Consider the following 22,043-nt stretch of genomic DNA (forward strand, 5'->3'; position numbering starts at 1 on the left):
GTGCTATCTCTCTGATGGATTTCTTCATTTTTTTCAACCTAATGATGGTCTGTTTCACTTGCATTGAGAGCTGCTTTGACCTCATGTTGTGGGTTCACAGCAACAGCTTCCAAATGCAAATGCCACAACTGGAATCAACTCCAGACCTTTTACCTGCTTAATTGATAATGGATTAACAAGGGAATAGCCCATTAAATAGATTTTGAGATAATTGTCCAATTACCTTTGGTCCCTTGAAAAAGAGGCAGCTACATATTAAAGAGTTGTAATTCCTAAACCCTTCCTCAAATTAGGATGTGAATACCCTCAAATTAAAGTAGAGAGTCTGCACTTTAAGTCCATATTGATTATAGAACGGTATATTAATATGTTTTGGTAAACCGCTAAAATGCCAAAACTTGTGTCACTGTCCAAATAATTCTGGACCTAACTGATATATATATATATATATATATATGCTTCTTCTATGTTGCCTTTCTTTGTACCTTCATTACATTAAACAGCCCCTCCTGCCCCAGGCTGTCCTGACCCCTGAAGAAGTCGTGTTCGGGGTAGGTTCGAGCAATGTCCCTCCGGATCAGCTTCTCGCATGGAGAGGACATCTTTAGAAGATCGGCATATTGTTTTTTCACTGGCATGTCTGTTGCGTTGCACAGCATCTGCCATACGATGGCTCGAAAGTGATGAGGGATCCCCTTCCGTATAAGCTCCTGTGAGACAAACAAGTATGAAAGTGACAAATGAGAAGTGTCTTTAAAAAACGGAATTACTAGAGCAGTAGATAAGATAAGCAAATGTTATTAGCAACATTTGCTAGAATCTCTGCAACATGGCAAATCTGAAATAATGATCACGTGACAGCAATATTACAATGTCCTGTAATGTAATATATATCAAGAGCAGAAAATCATGGAACCTATTCCCTCTAGAGAATTGTAACTTATCCCAGCTTGGCCAAACATAAGCTGTTCTTGACCATCTGTGCCTCTCACTGACCTTCAAAAGCTTCTCCTTCCTCCGGGTCCATTCCTCCCAGTGAGTAACAATGCGTCCCCAAAGCTCCCAACTGTCCTGGTCCAGAGGCGGTGGCCCCGGGGAGGTAACGCTGGTCCTGCAGGATCCGGAAACACTGCGTAGGGATTTGGAGTCTGCTTCTAGAAGCCTGAGACACAAAGGGAAGACCACACGTATCAGACAATGTCAACGTAAAATTAAGATAAAACACCAAAGAGAGAGAATACCTGTGTCATGCACCCCCCCCCCCCCTCACGCCATACACAGTGTATCTGAAAGCGGCTTTGCCACGATAAAAAAATCTGCCAATCGTTATTAAAGGGAGTCTGTCACCAGAACTTCGTTTTGAACTAGCGGTATGCTAATATAGTTCATACTAACCTGATTTTAAATGTGTTTTCCTTATTCCCCAGGGTGCCTGCTTTGCATAAAAAACACGTTTATTAAGTTTATGCAAATTAGCATTTCGGTGCAACGAGGGCGTGTCCGTTTCACCAAAATGCTAGCGCGTCATTGCCCTGTTCGACCCCCTTCCCTCCCTGCATGCTGTGATTACATGGGCCAGGCAGAGTCCTCGGCGAGTTCACACCTGGCTCCGTAGTGGAGTGAACGTGCGCGCGCTCCTACATCTTAGTCGGCGCATGCGCAGTATAAACAATATGTCAGTCGTTGTAATCGGCACTACTGCGCATTCGCCGACTGAGATGTAGGAACGCGCGCGCATTCACTACACTACGGAGCCAGGCATGAACTGTGTAAGGGAGGGAGGGGGGTTGAACAGGGCAATGATGCGCTAGCATTTTGGTGCAACGGACACGCCCTCGTTGCACTGAAATGCTAATTTGCATAAACTTAATAAGAGTGTTTTTAATGCAAAGCAGCCACCCTGAGGAAAAAGGAAAAAACACATTTAAGTCAGATTAGCATTAACTATAAAAATGGATGTTCTGGAGACGGACTCCCTTTAAATGGTAACTAAACTTTAAAAAAACTTCTGACATGACAGAAGCTTTGATCGGTGGGGTTCCAAGAACTAAGACCCCCATCGATCGCTAAAACGAAACAGCTGAAGCACTCGAGCGAGCACTGTGCCGATTCGTTTCTGATCGAATTTCCTCGGTGTACGGACATATTGAATTTCTATTGAGCCGTACACCGCTCCGAGGATAGCCGAGAAAAGCCAATCAGAAATTAAGCGGCCCAGCGCTCGAGTGCTTCTGCCGCTTCGTTTTAGAGATCGGTGGGGGTCTCGGTGCTCGGACCTCTACTGATCAAAATTTCTCACATGTCACTATGACAGGTCAAAAGTTTTTTAAAAGTTTAGTTGCCCTTTAATCATTTACATGCATTCAATTTTACTTGCTGCCTTCCCTACACCTCAAAGGCTTGTCTCATGAAGTCAACCCCTTTTTAGGTAGAAACTGGACTGGCGATCAGCTGATCCGGCTTATCAGCTCGCAATCAGCTGTTAACAGGGGCAGCCGTGCCTTGCCAGACATTTACCTTGTGGTGGTAATGTAGTATTACATGCTGGTCATTCAAACGGAATATTGACTAAGACCCCCCTTTTATAAACATGTCTATCCGGTACCGTAATCCCTGCACTGCAATACTTCCCATTACCCTCTATGGGCAGACCTGAGCAAGGGGCATTACAATTTTTTGTATAGCAACCAGTTTTGTCCCTCTGAACTATAACTGAATATACCCTGCCTTGTTTTGTGAAACGATTATACGTACTATACATACCGCAGATGGAATTCTATTCCCTATTCTGCCTCACACATCGTAATGAATGTTATATTTAATTGGTATGAATTAAACCAGAAGAGAAGCCAGTCTGCACTATTCACCCAGCCCCATGTGTCTGAAAGAGGACATTGTGCGGAGAATGAAAGGCGCCTGGCTTCTTATCTGTACAGCATTGTCCTGCTGTGAGAATTGCAGCTGACTTTCCCAGACACCCGCAGCAATGGAAGGTTTCAGCACAGGGTCTCGGCACATTTTAATGAGCTCGAAAGAAATGATCAAACGTAACAGCTACGGACAAGCTCATCTGAGTGTGCCAGTCTCATGCCACATGGACCATATCTATAACAATGTATCATACTGCGGAATCTTCATCCATCATATTTCTTATACACTTTGCTGTTGGCCAATAGCTATTCTTCTCGACCCCCGCCCGCATACACATGCAATGGGTAGAAGGGAATAAGCCACCGCCAGACACCTTATGCAGCGGCTTATCTCCCATGAGAACTAAGGATCGGGCATGTCGGATACTTATTTTTCCCAGCATCTGCCGTCCATACCCACACATATAGACTGTGCAGTAGTTTGGCATCATTCAGGATTATACAGTACATGGACTATTGTCCAGAAAACTAGGCATCAAGTCTCTCTTCCTTTTAATCAACATCCAATGACGCTCATCTAGTTGTATCTAGAATTCTGAGGTCTTCAGTAACCCATAAGTGAGAAACATCAAGTAAATGATCAAGTCCTGGTCAGATATTGACTCCGGGTAACCAGGGCAGGACAAATCCAAGGAGGCAGAAACTTTTCCTACCAATGTCTGCGAGAATCCTGAAGTGGTCTGCCTGGCCCGTCAAAACCTAGAGTATTTTATCCATCCCTGCTGGTGACAATGGACAGTGTTTCTCCATAATGATTTCTCTTCTGTTCGGGTCTTCCGCTTCCTCAATGCTGCAATGGTCTCCAGTTAATAGACTAATAAACGGCTTGAAAGGGTTGTCTCAAAGACAAACAAACATTCTCCATATTGCCCAATAGGGATAGAGATATCTTATTGGGACCCCCTTTATGAGCCAGAGAAAAGACCTACTAACAAACAGCAGCTCCTCTCTGGAGGACCCTTCCCGTCCACGTATGTCATGTTCAGCCATTCATTTGAATGTCCGCTATGTAATACTACATTTCACCAGCAGTGGCCGCTGGCCAGACAAACCTTCCCCCAGAAATACCAGTAGCGGGACCTAGAGCTATGCTTAGAGTAGAGGTTGGCATAATGAGTCAACCCCTTTAACAACTTGACATAAGAGGAGGGCTCAAGGACTTTTCAGGGTGCCACCTTGGTGTGAACACGCTTTCTCATTAGCCACAGCAGAATCTTGCGCTGAGAATCGGATTCCTGTGCAATAAAAACCAATGCCCAGTAACAGCAAAACATTCGACTAGGCATAAAAATAGGTCAATATCTTCATTATTGATATCTTAAAGATTCATCTGTAAATCATTCAGTTGTTTTTTTTAAGCAAATGAATAAATTTCCTCCAATAATGAACCTTTTCAGCATCTCCGACCAGTAAGAAACTCAACAAAATCGTACAGTTAGGGTATGTTCACACAGATTCTGCGGCTTCCGCCGCAAAATTCCGGCTCCCATTCATTTCAATGGGAGTCGGACGCTTTTTTTTCCTGCGAGTTGATTTTTTCAGCTAGTGGGAAAAAGAAGCGTCCTGAGATCGTCGGGCGGATTCCGCCCAAACCTCCCATTGAAGTCAATGGGAGGAGAAATCTTCCTGCCGACAACAGTGATATCAAGTCATTGTGTGTAACGGTGTTTGTACTTAATAAATAGGATTTTTGCCACGGTTTTGCCGCATTCGTCAGGGATGATTTCTGTACAAAATCAGTTTTTAGGAAATGCTGGTAGAAGTGCTAGTATCTGGGTTTGTACGTGTATATTTAATGCTGTGTGTAGTATATGTACCCAGTTCTACGTGTCGCCCTGTATACCTGTTCTGCTCCTCCAGTTTGCTGAGCAGCTCCAGTTCATCTGGACTGAGGTTCTCAGAGTCTGAGGGGGAGATGCTGACCGCCGCTGACAGGGACGAATCATCGGGACTAAGAGCCGGGCTGGCCATGTCTGTAAGATGGAGGGGGGCCAGAGTGCTCATCTGAAACAATAAACGGCAGTGCTTTATACAACTTAATATGAAAATGACAAGATTTACGTTTGGTAGCAGTAACAACAGTTTGGAGGCAGGACAGGAAAAAGGATACATTGTAACAAACCCATCAGCTGTGTGAACAGGACGACGCCAGGACCGGTTTACAGCTTCTTAAGAATGTTTTCATTCACTAACATACAAGTGGAGATGGTGATGGACTGAAATTCCATGTACGTATGTTAGAAAGCGGTTTTTTTCCTCATAAACGGTTATTAAGTGGTTGTATATCAGAAAAACAGGTCTGCTTTCTTCCAGAAACAGCGCCACTCTTTTCTATGGGACGTGTCTGGTATTGCAGGTGAGGTCCAATCAGGTCAACGCTGCAATACCAGACATAGCCCTACACAAAAGAGTGGCGCTTTTTCTGGAAGAATGCAGCCATGATTTTCTCATCGTATATCATCCTATTAAATATGTGCTCCAGCCATTGGGACATACACAATCCCGAGAGTGAGAGTGTCCTAGTTCTAGGTGAATAGGTGACCTCACATACGTGGTAAAACCATTTTCAGATAGACGTCAGAAGGTAGGAATGGCAAAATCCTTTAAAGTGGCAAAAACAAATTTACTTCTAGAAAAAGATACCGATAACCTTCACCTCACAATAGTAGCCATTTTGTGAGCTATTACAGTTCTCTCCAGTCATTACATTCACTGCTGATGTCATCTACAAAATGGCTGCCTCCAGTGACAAACCCATGCAATTGGTCAAAAAGGAGGCGCCTCAAAGCGAAGTTTCACATTTGGTGAACACAAGGGAAACTGAGGAGAGAAATCAAATTCTCATAGTTGCTCTCCAGACATGTCAGCAGAATAAAGGTGAGTTCTGCCAACTGAGGGGTCGTTGTAATGAGACAGAATACTGTGACTTAGTAGTAAGGGAACAGTGGAGCAGTTACCCATAGCAACCAACCAGGTTGCTGCTTTCATTTTCAAAAGGTCCTCTGAAAAATAAGAGTTGAAATCGGATTGGTTGCCATGGGCAACTGCACACATTTCTCCTACACCAGTTTTGATGTCCCCCTAATACTTTAAAAGGGTTATCCCAGAATAGTAAATGATGGCATATCGCTAGTATACGGCACCACTTCATCATTGGTGGGGGTCCGATTGTCAGGACCCCCACCAATCCTCAGAATGAAGGAGCCAAAGAGTTTTTCCCAGCATTGCGACGCTCCAGGTCACCCTGTGCGCAGGAAAATGCAACACAGTACATCAGTGCGAGTGCTGCAACTTCCTAAATACATTAATTAATTTTACTTTTTGAGATACAGCTGCTTTATATCCTGTATACAGAGGAGCTGTATCGTTCAATAAGACCTGAAACCGTCAGATCAGCGGGACTGACAGGTTTAGTGTCAGCGGGTGCTGCGTGTCCTTGACACGCAGCATCCACATGTAATTGATCACATCCAAGAACTTAGATGTGATCGTTAACAGCTCAATCCTGCGTGTCAGAGACACGCAGCACCCGCTGACACTAAACCTGTCAGTCCCGCTGATCTGACGGTTTCAGGTCTTATTGAACGATACAGCTCCTCTGTATACAGGATATAAAGCAGCTATATCTCAAAAAGTAAAGATGATTTGCAATAAAATTTATTTAGGAAGTTGCACCAATCACACGAATAGACATTTTTATAAATAATATTTTTTTTTTTTTAAAAGGTGTCCATAGCTTTTAAAATGCTCGTACTACATGAAACAAAACAATCCGTTTATTAACAAAGGCAAGTTAGGAAATAGTGAAAAGAGTATTTAAGAAATACCTCATAATGCAATACTAGTCACATAGGCTGCACAGGTGGAGTTCCCCTTTAAACAGCAATTTAGGAGTGGTGCAGGACTCTGGAGCCCTGACCCATTTCCTCCTGTATTTTAAAGTGGGAGGTTGGCAAGTATATAGTAAGAAGGAGCCGTGCGTGCCCAAGGGAAGTGGCAGCTATTCTATCACTGGGTTTTATGTTTTAAAAGAAAAATTTATCTTACTAGCTTTTACTGGAGAGGAATTTACTTCGGATGATGGATTATGCACAATATAAAACACTATGCAACGACAGATAGATAGATAGATAGATAGATAGATAGATAGATAGATAGATAGATAGATAGATAGATAGATAGATACTGTAGTGATACGTCAGTTATCATAAGATTGGTCATTAAAGAGGCTCTGTCACCAGATTTTCAAACCCCTATCTGCTATTGCAGCAGATCGGCGCTGCAATGTAGATAACAGTAACGTGGTTTTTTTTGTTTTTTTTTAAAAACGAGCATTATTGCCCAAGTTATGACCATTTTTATATTTATGCAAATGAGGCTTTCTAAAGTACAACTGGGCGTGTTTAAAGTTATGTACAACTGGGCGTGTATTATGTGCGTACATCGGGGCGTTTTTACTTCTTTTACTAGCTGGGCGTTGTGACTAGAAGTGTATGATGCTGACGAATCAGCATCATGCACTTCTCTTCGTTAACACCCAGCTTCTGGCAGTGCACAGACACACAGTGTGTTCTCGCGAGATCACGCTGTGACGTCACTTCCTGCCCCAGGTCCTGCATCGTGTCTGACGAGCGAGGACACATCGGCACCAGAGGCTACAGATGATTCTGCAGCAGCATCAGCGTTTGCAGGTAAGTCGATGTAGCCTCTGTCGCCTGGTGCCGATGTGTCCTCGCTCGTCCGACACGATGCAGGACCTGGGGCAGGAAGTGAGTGACGTCACAGCGTGATCTCTGGAGAACACGGCTGTGTCTGCACTGCCAGAAGCTGGGCGTTCTGAAGAGAAGTGGATGATACTTCTCGTCAGAACGCCCAGCTAGTAAAAGAAGTAAAAACGCCCCGATGTACGCACATAATACACGCCCACTTGGACATAACTTTAAACACGCCCAGTTGTACTTTTGCAAGCCTCATTTGCATAAATATAAAAATGGTCATAACTTGGCCAAAAATGCTCGTTTTAAAAAAAAAAAAATAACTTTACTGTAATCTACATTGCAGCGCCGATCTGCTGCAATACGAGATAGGGGTTGCAAAATCTGGTGACAGAGCCTCTTTAAGTCACCCATCAAGCACTAATCAGGAATAGTCTCACTCCTTGGAATATCGGGGATATCCACAAAAACGGCACAAAAGCTAGCGCAAGGCCAGGATCACACACTCCGTTTTGATGCAGTTTTTGGCTCCGTTTTTTTTAGCTAAAGCCAGAAGTGGATGCAATAGAAAGGAAAGGTATGAAGAAAAGATTGATGCATCTCATTTGTTTCATGTCCACTTCTGTGTTTGCCTCAAAAAACCTAGACAAAAACTGCATCAAAACGGTGTGTGTGATCCTGGCCCAAGGCCTCAAGCAAATAGCCACAGTTTTGTACGAGCCGTAATAGGGCTACCGCAGAAGTGCATGAGGCTTCTCTACATCCGCATGCCTCCGACTTCATACTATTCTATATAAATTCTGTATGAATCAGACAGAAAAGAAATTGTGGCCTGTTCCAATGTATGTATGGGGAGAATATCTCCATAAATACGCCACCCAAAGGAGTCTATACAGCTCCGTCCTATATCTGCATCAGCCGTAAAGGAAACGAGACGCTTGACAAAATTGCTATATATATACATATATACACACACACACAAAAAATGTTTTTAGATGACTTGGATAATACAAAAATGGTTGCAAAAATGTACATAGGAACGCTTTTAGGAGAAAATACCTTCTTATGTAGCATCGGACGGGACATGGTGGATTTGTATGGAATTGGACAGAAAGAAACGTTATCCTCTGAAATTGGTGTATGCAAATGGGGGTATAGTAAGGTCTCATCCACTTCTATAGGAGCCCTGTTAAGGCTCCATGCAACCCAGAAGTGCTATTTACACGATTCCCTAACATAATCAGGAAAACACATCTGAAGCGCCACTTTCCACAAAAAATAGCATATAGAATAGGGTTTAGTGGGTAAAAGGGTCATTTAAAGTGGTTGTCCCCCAATAATAACTATATACTAAATCATTAAGGTCAGGTGGCTGGATGTCCAGAAGCTGGGAGCCTCATTGATCTTGGGAATGGTGTAGGGTCATGTTCCTGATCAGACCTCCATATTCTTTGGCCTATTCATTGCTTACAGACAACTGGTGTATTGTGTTGGTCATGATCAGGCTCTTCACTCCACTTTCAGGCTGACTCAACTCTTTCTTGTGATATCACATTTCTCCTCCTAATTCTCCAGATACATCACGAACACACGTCTACCTTTTACCCAGCTGGGACCTCAAGGGATCGGTATATGCAGGAACAATAGAGTTACAGTCCCTACCAGGTCACCGCACATGTTCAGTGAAACGTATGGGAACAGCCTCTCTGGCCATGAAAACATTGACCTGAGCGGAACTGGAGCCTACTTGTTCCTTAGATCGGTGGTGGACCCAGCTGGTAGGATGGAGGAGAAGGATGGTTGGAGAGCAATGGAAAAAGGATTAGATCAAACAAGGTGGACGAATACAGGAAAGGATAGAGATGGACCTCAGAGGATGGTATAGACGGTATATTAGAGTTACAAAGTTACATAGTTAGTACGGTCCATCAAGTTCAACCAAGGGATGGGAAAAGGGAAGGGAAACATTTCTACACATAGGAGTTCATACTTTTTTGTTCTAGGAAATTATCTAAGCCTTTTTTGCAGCCATCTACTGTCCCTGCTGTGACAGCTCCTGCGGTGACTATTCCATAGATTCACAGTTCTCACAGTAAAGAAGACTTGTCGCCTCTGCAGGTTGAACCTTTTTTTCTCCAGACGGAGGGAGTGCCCCCTTGTTTTTTGAGGGGGTTTTACAAGGAACAGGATTTCACCATATTTTTTGTATGTGCCATTAATATATTTATATAAATTAATCATGTCTCCCCTTAGTCGTCTTTTTTCAAGGCTAAATAGTTTTAATCTTTCCTCATAACTTAGATTCTCCATGCCCCTAATTAGCTTCGTTGCTCTTCTTTGTATTTTTTCCAACTCCAGGGCATCCTTTCTATGGACTGGAGCCCAGAACTGAACTGCATATTCTAGATGAGGCCTCACTAATGCTTTGTAAAGTGGTAATATTACATCCCTGTCCCGTGAGTCCATGCCTCTTTTAATACACGACAATATCCTGCTGGCCTTTGAAGCAGCTGATTGACATTGAATGCTGTTATTGAGTTTATGATTTACAAGTACACCCAGATCCTTCTCAACAAGTGACTCCCCCAGTGTAGCTCCCCCTAGGACATATGATGCATGCAGGTTGTTGGTACCCAGATGCATAACTTTACATTTATCTACATTAAACTTCATCTGCCAAGTGGACGCCCAAACACTTAGTGTGTTTAAATCCGCTTGAATTGAGTTATTGAGTGGCAGGACATAGACATGGATGAGTAGGGTACTAGGATTTCGATAGACAGTTTAGTGGTCCCTAGTCAGGAGTCCCATCTATTAGTTAGCCCTGAGAACTGCATATAGAATGACCCTGGAGGGACAGAAGATGACCCTCAAAAATAATGGAAAACACTGATTTCAGATGGAGCCCATTAATGTGTTGAGTTTATAAGCTGCGGTCAAATTGACTATTTGCCAGAATGACCCATTGGGTGTTGTCCAAATAGGACAAATCCTTTAGAAGTGTTTTCCGATGACAAACATCTATGGCATACCAACATAACATGGATATGTCCTGAATGTCTGATCGGTGGATAGCCAAGTAAGATTAGGGGTGCCTGGTCTCCATTCCCAGTGAAGAAGCGCTCATACCATTTCTGTATCTCCCATTGACTTTACCGGAGAAGGATCACCTCTCTGCTGGGAAGAGAAAGCCCAATGTTGGGAATAAAGGGGATTCCAAACAAGTAGACTTTTTTATTACCCTGCAATCGATACGCCATAAATGTTTGCCATGAGAAAACCCCGTCACACGGACCTATGTAATTCAATGGGGCTGCTCTTTCAACGGACCGTGTGAATGGTCCGGTAAAAAAATAGGACATGTCCTATTTTTTGGCGCTTCACGCAGTCCCCCATTTGCTCAAGTCTATGGGGGTTGCGTGATAACGTATCCCGCAGGGGTGCAGCACGTATGCACCACGGACGCGAAAAACGACAGGGTTTCATACGCTCGTGTGAATCTAGCCTTAGCTGCAGAATTGCTGTAAAAACAGCAACAAAATACAGTTTGCGATTTTGGCAACGCATTTCATGCTCCCCATACAAGTCTATGGGGAAAAAACACACGTTCATCCATTGCCGAATATCTTCAGTGTATCTGGCCTAGGGGGGACATACCCTAGAAGATTTTTCTGCTTTGGACAACCCCTCTCACATTGTAAGTCTTCCCTTTAAGACATAAATAGGACTAGGGTACATTTACTAATACACTAAATTCTCTCGGACTACAACATCTTGAAGGTATTTGGAAAAAGTGGGTTCACCATATTTTCTACGCAATTACCCCAGACAATTTTTTTTTTTAAATGAACCGATCTTTCCATAAAAGATATAAGATCCCACGACGGGTATGTCCAACACCCTCACAGGGATTAGTCGTATGTGACTCATCAGATGGCGAAAGACACAATGACAATCAACAAGTAAAAAAAGAAAACTAAAAATGTAATAAAGAAATGTGTCTAATGAGTCAGAGGAGTTCAGCTCATCACAACCAAAGTGCAATCATTATGGTCACAGGATACGAAAAAGCGTCCTGTAGTCAGGAATGGAGATTTTTGAGGACAGAATGGGGCGAGGGGTATTGGATGAAGCAGACAGATGAGGACCACGGTCTGGATTTGGATACAGGGAGGGATGATGAAGGAATGACAGGGAGAGGTGGGCTGAGGACAAGGGATGGGACTACAGAGGGGTGGGCTCTGGATCAGGTAGGACGATGATGGGAAGATACAGACAATTGGGAGATGATGGGGAGAGGAGGGGTGCATAGTGACGTCAGAGTGGCGATCTAGGGAGAGACATCATGACCTCGTTAATTGGCCGACTAATGCATGACGTCACGAGGCATAGTCTGATTCTGACACAGCTCTGCATGCAGCACCCCAAATCCACTGATGATGTCATCAACACCAGCGACACCTCCTCTACAGGGGCACGGTGACGTCCAGAAAACCTCCGAAGCGTTTTCATACAATTCCTCATTATTATACACAGACGTCAGCCAAGGCGGCATGTACCGTACAACGAGCTCACATCACATCACATCTCCTCACCTCAGGCCCCAGGCCCCCGGCGCTGTCACGCAGCTCCTCCCTCCCCGGGGCTCTACAGCACCGAACGGCGGAGAAATCAGACACACGGCATCGTCCCGCCTTCTTTCCTACGCCAACACAGACCCAGTCAATGGGGTTGCGACCTTCACACGACTGACATGTGTCATAGCCAATCAGTGGTTGAACCGGTGACAGCGGGGCGGAACTAGCAACAACATCTAAGGAAAGAGAGCATAACCAATCCATAAAGCAGATTGTGGAAGACTAACCAATCAGAGAGCGAGAAAATGACAGCTGGGTAGGACCTGATAAGTGTGTTATTAGTGGCTTGCCTTACTGACGAAGGCGGGGCTAGTACGGATGACTCTTGCCAGTAGTATAATGGATTTTTCTTGATCGACAGAAGAGTTGGCCAATAGAGATGCGAGCTTCAGCTATTTCCCTTTTGCTATAATAAACGGCGTGTCAGTCAGAGTGTATTACATGGAGGTTGTTGGTCTGTTTTCATTTAATAAAAAATTATAATTATTTTATTTTATAAAATAAAAATAAGGGCGTAAATATCATAGAAGGAGCCCACAGCAGATGCCTTATAATAACAGTCTGGCTCTATAGTCTGGAGCACCCTCCATAGCAACAGTCTTGCTGTGTAGTGTGGAGCGCCCCTTATATCTGCAGTCTGGTGCGCTCCTTATAACTGCAATCAGGCTGTGTATTCTAGAGCGTCCCTATAACTGAAGTCTGGTGCGCCCCCCAATAACAGTAGTCTGGCTGAGTAGTATGTGGGGGTCCCCTATAACAGCAGTCTGGCTGAGTAGTATGTGGGGGTCCCCTATAACAGCAGTCTGGCTGAGTAGTATGTGGGGGTCCCCTATAACAGCAGTCTGGCTGAGTAGTATGTGGGGGTCCCCTATAACAGCAGTCTGGCTGAGTAGTATGTGGGGGTCCCCTATAACAGCAGTCTGGCTGAGTAGTATGTGGGGGTCCCCTATAACAGCAGTCTGGCTGAGTAGTATGTGGGGGTCCCCTATAACAGTAGTCTGGCTGAGTAGTATGTAGCGTCCCCTATAACAGTAGTCTGGCTGAGTAGTATGTAGCGTCCCCTATAACAGCAGTCTGGCTGAGTAGTATGTGGGGGTCCCCTATAACAGTAGTCTGGCTGAGTAGTATGTGGGGGTCCCCTATAACAGTAGTCTGGCTGAGTAGTATGTAGCGTCCCCTATAACAGCAGTCTGGCTGAGTAGTATGTGGGGGTCCCCTATAACAGTAGTCTGGCTGAGTAGTATGTAGCATCCCCTATAACAGTAGTCTGGCTGAGTAGTATGTAGCGTCCCCTATAACAGTAGTCTGGCTGAGTAGTATGTAGCGTCCCCTATAACAGCAGTCTGGCTGTGTAGTTTGGACCTCCCCCTATAACAGCAGTCTGGCTGTGTAGTTTGGACCTCCCCCTATAACAGCAGTCTGGCTGTGTAGTTTGGAGCCCCCCTATAACAGCAGTCTGGCTGTGTAGCTTGGAGCCCCCCTATAACAGCAGTCTGGCTGTGTAGTTTGGACCTCCCCCTATAACAGCAGTCTGGATGTGTATTCTGGAGCCCCCCTATAACAGCAGTCTGACTGTGTAGTCTGGAGCACCCCGTATAACAGCAGTCTGGATGTGTAGTCTGTAGCCCCCCTATAACAGCAGTCTGACTGTGTAGTCTGGAGCACCCCGTATAACAGCAGTCTGGATGTGTAGTCTGTAGCCCCCCTATAACAGCAGTCTGACTGTGTAGTCTGGAGCGCCCCGTATAACAGCAGTCTGGATGTGTAGTCTTGAGCGCCCCTTATAACAGCAGTCTGGATGTGTAGTCTGGAGCCCCCCTATAACAGCAGTCTGGCTGTGTAGTCTGGAGTTCGCTATAATAGCAGTCTGAAGAGCATATGGACCTAAAGAATCCTCTTTTAGATATTTGGAAATTAGCATGGACACATATCCGGTGTTCTAGTTATATTCTACCTCCCCCTTCTGCAATAATGCTTTACATTAGACATCAGTGTGGAGTAAATAGTTATACACAACTGTTATAATATCACAGCACTGTCAGCTCATCACCAGGCTGTTTGGTTAACCATTTCCTCTAATAAAACTGTAGCTATATTTACGGTGAATTTGAATGTCTGAGATCAAGAGGAACAGAAAGAAGACTACTATAGTAGTCAGTGGCGTAACTGCCGCCGTAGCAGCCGTAGCGGCCGCTACGGGGCCCGCGGCATGAGGGGGCCCGTGTCGCCCGCCGGCACGGGCCCCCACCATGCCCGGAGGCTCCGCTAGCAGCCGATATGGCTGATACAGCGGGACGCCACTGAACACTATGGCAGAGCAGGGAGGTATCTCCCCGCTCTGCCATTAAACAAAAGACATGTATCCCCTATCCACAGGATAGGGGATACATGTGTGATCGCTGGCAGCGATAGGGAGAACGGGGGACTGAAAGTCCCCTGAAGTTCTCCATCAGAAACCTCGGACTTCCGGGGTCTGTGTCGGCAGCTCCGTAGAAATGAATGGAGCGCCGGTCGCGCTTGTGCGCATGCGTGACCCGCGCTCCTTTCATTTTTATTGAGCTGCGCAGACGCCGGAAGTCAGAGGTTAGTCATGGAGAACTTCAGGGGACTTTCGGTCCCCCGTTCTCCCTATCGCTGCCAGCGATCACTCATGTATCCCCTATCCTGTGGAGATCCTGTGGATAGGAGATGCATGTTATTTGTAGCACACACTGTAGGTCACATTTTTTTGGGGGGTTGGGGACACTGTATGGCGTTCCCTACAGGGGGGGGCTGTATGGCGTTCCCTACAGGGGGGGGCTTTATGGCGTTCCCTACAGGGGGGGCTGTATGGCGTTCCCTACTGGGGGGGGCTGTATGGCGTTCCCTACAGGGGGAGGGCTGTATGGCGTTCCTTACGGGGGGGGGGGGGGCTGTATGGCGTACCCTACAGGGGGGGCTGTGTGGCGTACCCTACAGGGGGGGAGCTGTATGGCGTTATCTACAGGGGGGACTGTATGGCGTTATCTGTACATAACGCCATAAAGTCCCCCTCTGTAGATAACGCCATACAGCCCCCCCTGTAGATAACGCCATACAGCCCCCCCTGTAGATAACGCCATATAGCCCCCCCCTGTAGATAACGCCATACAGTCCCCCCTGTAGGTAACGCCATACAGCCCCCCCTGTAGGGAAAGCCATACAGCCCCCCCCCCTGTAGGGAAAGCCATACAGCCCCCCCTGTATGGAACGCCATACAGCCCCCCCCTGTAGGGAACGCCATAAAGCCCCCCCCCTGCAGGGAACACCATACAGCCCCCCCTGCAGGGAACACCATACAGCCCCCCCTGTAGATAGCGCCATACAGTCCCCCCTGTAGATAACGCCATACAGCCCCCCTGTACATAACGCCATACAGACCCCCTCTGTAGATAACGCCATACAGCCCCCCTGTAGATAACGCCATACAGCCCCCCTTGTAGATTGCGCCATACAGCTACCCCTGTAGATAACGCCATACAGCCCCCCCTGTAGATAACGCCATACAGCCCCCCTTGTAGATAGCGCCATACAGCCCCCACTGTAGATAGCGCCATACAGTCCCCCTTGTAGATAACGCCATACAGCCCCCTCTGTAGATAACGCCATACAGCCCCCTCTGTAGATAACGCCATACAGCCCCCCTGTAGATAACGCCATACAGACCCCCCTGTAGATAACGCCATACAGTCCCCCTCTGTAGATAACGCCATACAGCCCCCCTGTAGATAACGCCATACAGCCCCCCCTGTAGATAACACCATACAGCCCCCCTTGTAGATAGCGCCATACAGCCCCCCTGTAGATAACGCCATACAGCCCCCCTTGTAGATAGCGCCATACAGCCCCCCTGTAGATAACGCCATACAGCCCCCCCTGTAGATAACGCCATACAGCCCCCCTTGTAGATAGCGCCATACAGCCCCCCCTGTAGATAACGCCATACAGCCCCCCTGTAGATATCTACAAAGGGGGCTGTATGGCGTTATCTACAGGGGGGGCGTATGGCGTTATCTACAGAGGGGGCTGTATGGCGCTATCTACAGGAGGGGCTGTATGGCGTTATCTACAGGGGGCTGTATGGCGTTATCTACAGAGGGGGCTGTATGGCGTTATCTACAGGGGGGGCTGTATGGCGTTATCTACAGGGGGGGCTGTATGGCGTTATCTACAGGGGGGCTGTATGGCGCCATCTACAAGGGGGGCTGTATGGCACCATCTACAGGGGGGGCTGTATGGCGTTATCTACAGGGGGGGCTGTATGGCGCTATCTACGGGGGGGCTGTATGGCGTTATCTACAGGGGGTGGCTGTAAAAAAGGCACTATCTACAAGGGGGGGGGGTTGTGTGACACCCAGGGGAGGGGGCCCCAGTCAAAAGTTTGCTATGGGGCCCAGTCTTTCCTAGTTACGCCCCTGATAGTATTACTACACGTTGACTCGTCTCACCTCTGATATGGACATCCCCAGCAACTGAAGAAGTAGAAAGTTCCCTGTAAACTGTAAAGTCCAACTAGGACAGAGTTAGTATGTGTTCACATGTAGTGGATTTGCTGCAGAAATTTCTGCGACTGAAAAAAAAAAAGCTGTTCCATAGTGCTGTGGTTTGTAAAAAATCACATTCTATGGCGTATTTCCTAGCAAATTGGATTTTTTTTTCACAGCTTATCCCACAATGCCATGCTCTGCAGTCAAGATCGAAACCAACTCTATCTTGCGGGACCAATGGAACTGTTCATCCTGATATTTCGTCTTCATGAAGACTGACACACAGCAGAGCAGTAGGAGAGGTATTTGTTCAGTATTTATATTTTTTAACTGGTTGCGACCTATGTCTTGAGCGGCAGGACGTAGCATACTCGTCATGATGATCGCACGGGTACAGCAAGTGTGTAATGCACAGCCGCAGCTCCGCCCTAATGGTGGAGATCAGAGAAACCTCTGATCTCTGCCGATAACACCTTGAGTGATGCGATTAACAACGTTGATCGAGGCATTCAAAGTGAAACAGTCAAGGGGGGACCCCCCAGCCCAGGGTCGATTAAAGGACCCCCAGGGCCATCTGACCATGTTTCCTGTTGTTAGGGCATACTTAGGTATACTATCAGTACACAGGCTGATGTACTGGCCTATAGAAATCCCCTTGTGGGATTTAAAAAAAAAAAAAAAAAAGTTAAATAAATAAAAAAGAGTCATGTCAAATTAAAAAAATAATCAGTAAAAAAATACACACAATTGCACATTTTTTTTACAATAAAACAACTTTATTAAATATGAGGGCTTATTCAGACGAACGGGATATACGTCGCACTGACCTATATTAGTCTATGGGGCCGTGCAGACAGTTGCGTGATTTTTACACAGCATAAGTCCGCTGCGAAAAACTCACGACATGTCCGTTCTTTGTGCGTATTTCGCGCATCACGCACCCATTGAAGTCAATGGGTGCGTGAAAATCACGCGCGCCACACGGAAGCACTTCCGTGGGACGCGCGTGATTCGCGCAACAGCTGTAAAACTATGAATGTAAACAGAAAAGCACCACGTGCTTTTCTGTTTACAAACATCCAAACGGAGTGTCATAATCACGCAGCCGCGCATCATATGGGGCTGACACACGGAGCTGTTAAGTTCCTTTTGCGCACGCAAAACACTGCGTTTTTTTGCGTGCGCAAAACGCACACGCTCGTGTGAATCCGGCCTAAGTCCTTATCTCTGCCAGCGATCACACATGTATCCCCTATCCTGTGGGTGTATGGCGTTATCTACGAGGGGGGGGCTGTATGGCATTATCTACAGGGGGCTGTATGGGGTTATCTGCAGGGGGGGTTTGGAGCTGTATGCCGATATCTACAGGGGGGGCTGTATGGCGTTATCTACAGAGGGGGCTGTATGGCGTTATCTACAGGGGGGCTGTATGGGGTTATCTACAGGGAGAGGGCTGTATGGTGTTATCTACAGGGGGGGCTGTATGGTGTTATCTACAGGGGGGCTGTATGGCATTATCTACAGGGGGCTGTATGGGGTTATCTGCAGGGGGGTTTGGAGCTGTATGCCGTTATCTACAGGGGGGCTGTATGGCGTTATCTACAGAGGGGGCTGTATGGCGTTATCTACAGGGGGGGCTGTATGGGGTTATCTACAGGGAGAGGGCTGTATGGTGTTATCTACAGGGGGGGCTGTATGGCGTTATCTACAGGGGGGCTGTATGGCATTATCTACAGGGGGATGTATGGGGTTATCTGCAGGGCAGGTTTGGAGCTGTATGCCGTTATCTACAGGGGGGCTGTATGGCGTTATCTACAGAGGGGGCTGTATGGCGTTATCTACAGGGGGGGCTGTATGGGGTTATCTACAGAGGGGGGGCTGTATGGCGTTATCTACAGGGGGGGCTGTATGGGGTTATCTGCAGGGGGGCTGTATGGTGTTATCTACAGGGGGGCTGTATGGTGTTATCTACAGGGGGGCTGTATGGCGTTATCTAAAGGGGGGCTGTATGGAGTTATCTACAGGGGGGCTGTATGACGTTATCTACAGGGCGGTCTGTATGGCTTTATCTACAGGGAGGCTGCATGGCGTTATCTACAGGGGGAGGGCTTTATGGCGTTCTCTACAGGGGGCTGTAAGGCGTTATCTACAGGGGGCTGTGTATGGCGCTATCTACAGGGGGCTGTATGGTGCTATCTATAGTGGGTGCTGTGTGTCAGAATCTATTGGGAGGCACTATCTACAAGGGGGGTTGTGTGATACCCAGTGGGGGGCCCAGTCGAAAGTTTGCTATGGGGCCCAGTCTTTCCTAGTTACGCCCCTGTTCACAGTAGTCCATCTCATGGGTGTGAGGAAAGGTGTTGGTAGTTTTACTGTTTTCTTGTTCGGAAGTATATGGTTTTTTTTTAAATATTATTTACAATGACTTTATATAGATGAGCTGTTGGTATTAGCGCTTCTGGATTTTCATGGCTTTAGTAAAGATGTTGCTACCAGCCCAATATCATGTCCTTGGCTCAGTTCTCATAGTTTAGGAAAGGTGTTGTCATTTCTTCTCTTCTTTTTGGGATAAGTGCGCTCTTCAAGTTTCTTAAAAGACTCTTTTATGGTGGGTCACTTTGATCTTATAGAAAATACAATGACCGAGATTAGTGACATAAGCACATGACCATCTTGTAAAACAATACATGTATAATGGTTGTTTATTCTATTGTTACTGTCGCTGTTATTCCCCAATGGATTATATGGTCGTGGTCACCCAAGTAAGGATAATGTTGTGGTGAACAGTCTGTGAGTACACTCGGTGCCAGATCTGTGATTATGGATGTATTGTTTGTGGCATTGAGGAGGAAGATGTGTATTCCCAGCAACCTGTGGGGGTCTTAGTAACCGGAGAAAATGTAAATTTCAGTTTCCCACTTATATAAGAATTTCTACCTCAGGGATAGGAAGCTGTTAGGAGCTTCTGCGCAGCAAATGTTCTCCAGTCCCCGCACTTGGGGGTATCTTTCACCCAAAATCGAGGACAGATTCTGTCTGTGTCCTGATATTCCTATTCCTTCCAACTTCCTCATTCACATGCACGCCCGGCTCGGCCAAGTGGTGTGCCTGTGTTTTCAACAGGGAGAAGTGAGTAAGTCGCTGCCAGACCCCTCTGGCAGCGGCTTATCCATTTGCAAACAAAAGGATCGGCCATGTTGAAATTTAACATGCCCGTCTCTTCTCCATCCCGACATCTGCCCTCGGAGAGAGACAGGACACTACCATACACATTAGATGGTAGGTCGTTCCTGCTGAAATCGGCTGCCTCGGCCGACATTTATCTAATGTGTATGTCCAGTTTTAGTTATAACTGGATATGTCTTTTTAAAAAAGACAAGTCGTCTGTAAGTGAGGAAGGTGCATACTAAATTAGAGGGTAATATTTGTATACTAATATCATGAAGTACCTAGTCCACAGTATATATCATTGCAGCCCGTTCATAGATGTCACCATTAGCTTATAGCCTCCTGCCAGCCCCATCCATTCCTTTTACCGCGCTATCAGCCAGGGCCGGACTGGGACTGAAATTTAGCAATTGCACTTGAAAGCACACAGGCCCACTGACGAAGCAAGGTGCGAAACGCGCGTTGGGGTGTTCTGTCAGTGTTGTGGCAGTAAAGTATGGCTCATGGTGGGTGAAGTATCATATGGTATTTTTTGGTGTGTTGATATATAATACTATTGATGCTATTGCGGTTTGACCATGGTCCTAGGATGTGTCATTTTGGCATACATGTAGTGAAGCATATATAAATTTGATCTATATCTATTGATCTTTATTTATTGATATCTGTATGCATAGTACCACCATTGTTGCCCTGCCTTATGACTAAACACTGTCATTTCATGTACTGTTTGTACATTTTGTTTTTATGGGTGTAATTTTTAAATAGTCTTGATCAACTGTGTTGTTTGTCTCTAATAAAAGATTTTTGTATTTTTCTATCAACTGATTGATGTGGTCTTATTGTAGCATTCAAGGGAAGTTTTTTGGTGTCCACCGCCTGATTTGCCACTTCTATCTTATATATCATTGTTGTTAAGATGAGTTTCCACTCAGTCACTTTACTATGATGTCAGGTATAAATAGTTATTTAGCCCTGACATCCTGTCTATGATGTCTATGCCAGTTGTAGTCATGGCAACAGTGGCGTAACTACCGCTGTAGCAGCCGTAGCGGCTGCTACGGGGCCCGCGGCATGAGGGGGCCCGTGTCGCCCGCCGGCATGAGCCCCCACCATGGCCGGAGGCTCCGCTAGCAGAGCAGGGAGGTATCTCCCCGCTCTGCCATTAAACAAAAGACATGTATCCCCTATGCACAGGATAGGGGATACATTTGTGATCGCTGGCAGCGATAGGGAGAACGGGGGAACGAAAGTCCCATGAAGTTCTCCATCACAAACCTCGGACTTCCGGGGTCTGTGTCAGCAGCTCCGTAGAAATGAATGGAGCGCCGGTCGCGCTTGTGCGCATGCGTGACCCGCGCTCCTTTCATTTTTATTGAGCTGCGCAGACGCCGGAAGTCAGAGGTTAGTCATGGAGAACTTCAGGGGACTTTCGGTCCCCCGTTCTCCCTATCGCTGCCAGCGATCACACATGTATCCCCTATTCTGTGGATAGGGGATACATGTCTTTTGTAGGACACACTGTAGGTCTGATTTTTTTGGGGGGGATGGGGCTGCATGGCGTTACCTACAGGGGGGGCTGTATAGCGTTACCTACAGGGGGGGCTGTATAGCATTACCTACAGGGGGCTGTATAGCGTTACCTACAGGGGGCGCTGTATGGCGTTACCTACAGGGGGCTGTATAGCGTTACCTACAGGGGGGCTGTATAGCGTTACCTACAGGGGGGCTGCATAGCGTTACCTACAGGGGGTGCTGTATAGCGTTACCTACAGGGGGCTGTATGGCGTTACCTACAGGGGGGCTGTATGGCGTTACCTACAGGGGGGCTGTATAGCGTTACCTACAGGGGGGCTGTATGGCGTTACCTACAGGGGGGCTGTATGGCGTTACCTACAGGGGGGGCTGTATGGCGTTACCTACAGGGGGGCTGTATGGCGTTACCTACAGAGGGGGCTGTATGGCGTTACCTACAGGGGGGCTGTATGGAGTTATCTACAGGGGGGCTGTATGGCGTTACCTACAGGGGGGGCTGTATGGCGTTACCTACAGACGGGGCTGTATGGTGTTACCTACAGGGGGGCTGTA

The 22,043-nt window shown here is 46.5% G+C and overlaps 1 protein-coding gene across 3 annotated transcripts in view; it reads right to left on the reverse strand.

Moving 5' to 3' along the window:
- Nucleotides 1-12,414, reverse strand: part of EVI5L (ecotropic viral integration site 5 like) — a 49,489-nt gene extending 37,075 nt beyond the window's left edge. For 2 of the 3 annotated variants that reach the window (XM_075858763.1, XM_075858762.1), the window contains exons 1-4: nt 12,241-12,414; nt 4,774-4,934; nt 997-1,162; nt 486-710 (exon numbers count right to left, since the gene is read on the reverse strand). In XM_075858763.1, the coding sequence (XP_075714878.1) occupies nt 486-710; nt 997-1,162; nt 4,774-4,934 (552 nt within the window). In that variant the 5' untranslated portion in view covers nt 12,241-12,414. Of the gene's footprint in view, nt 1-485; nt 711-996; nt 1,163-4,773; nt 4,935-5,586; nt 5,808-12,240 lie in introns of those variants that run through there. The other variant, XM_075858764.1, reaches the window with a different exon arrangement.
- Between the last annotated feature and the right edge of the window lie 9,629 nt (nt 12,415-22,043).

Source organism: Rhinoderma darwinii, chromosome 3 (assembly GCF_050947455.1).
Source record: "Rhinoderma darwinii isolate aRhiDar2 chromosome 3, aRhiDar2.hap1, whole genome shotgun sequence".
Lineage (NCBI taxonomy): Eukaryota > Metazoa > Chordata > Amphibia > Anura > Rhinodermatidae > Rhinoderma > Rhinoderma darwinii.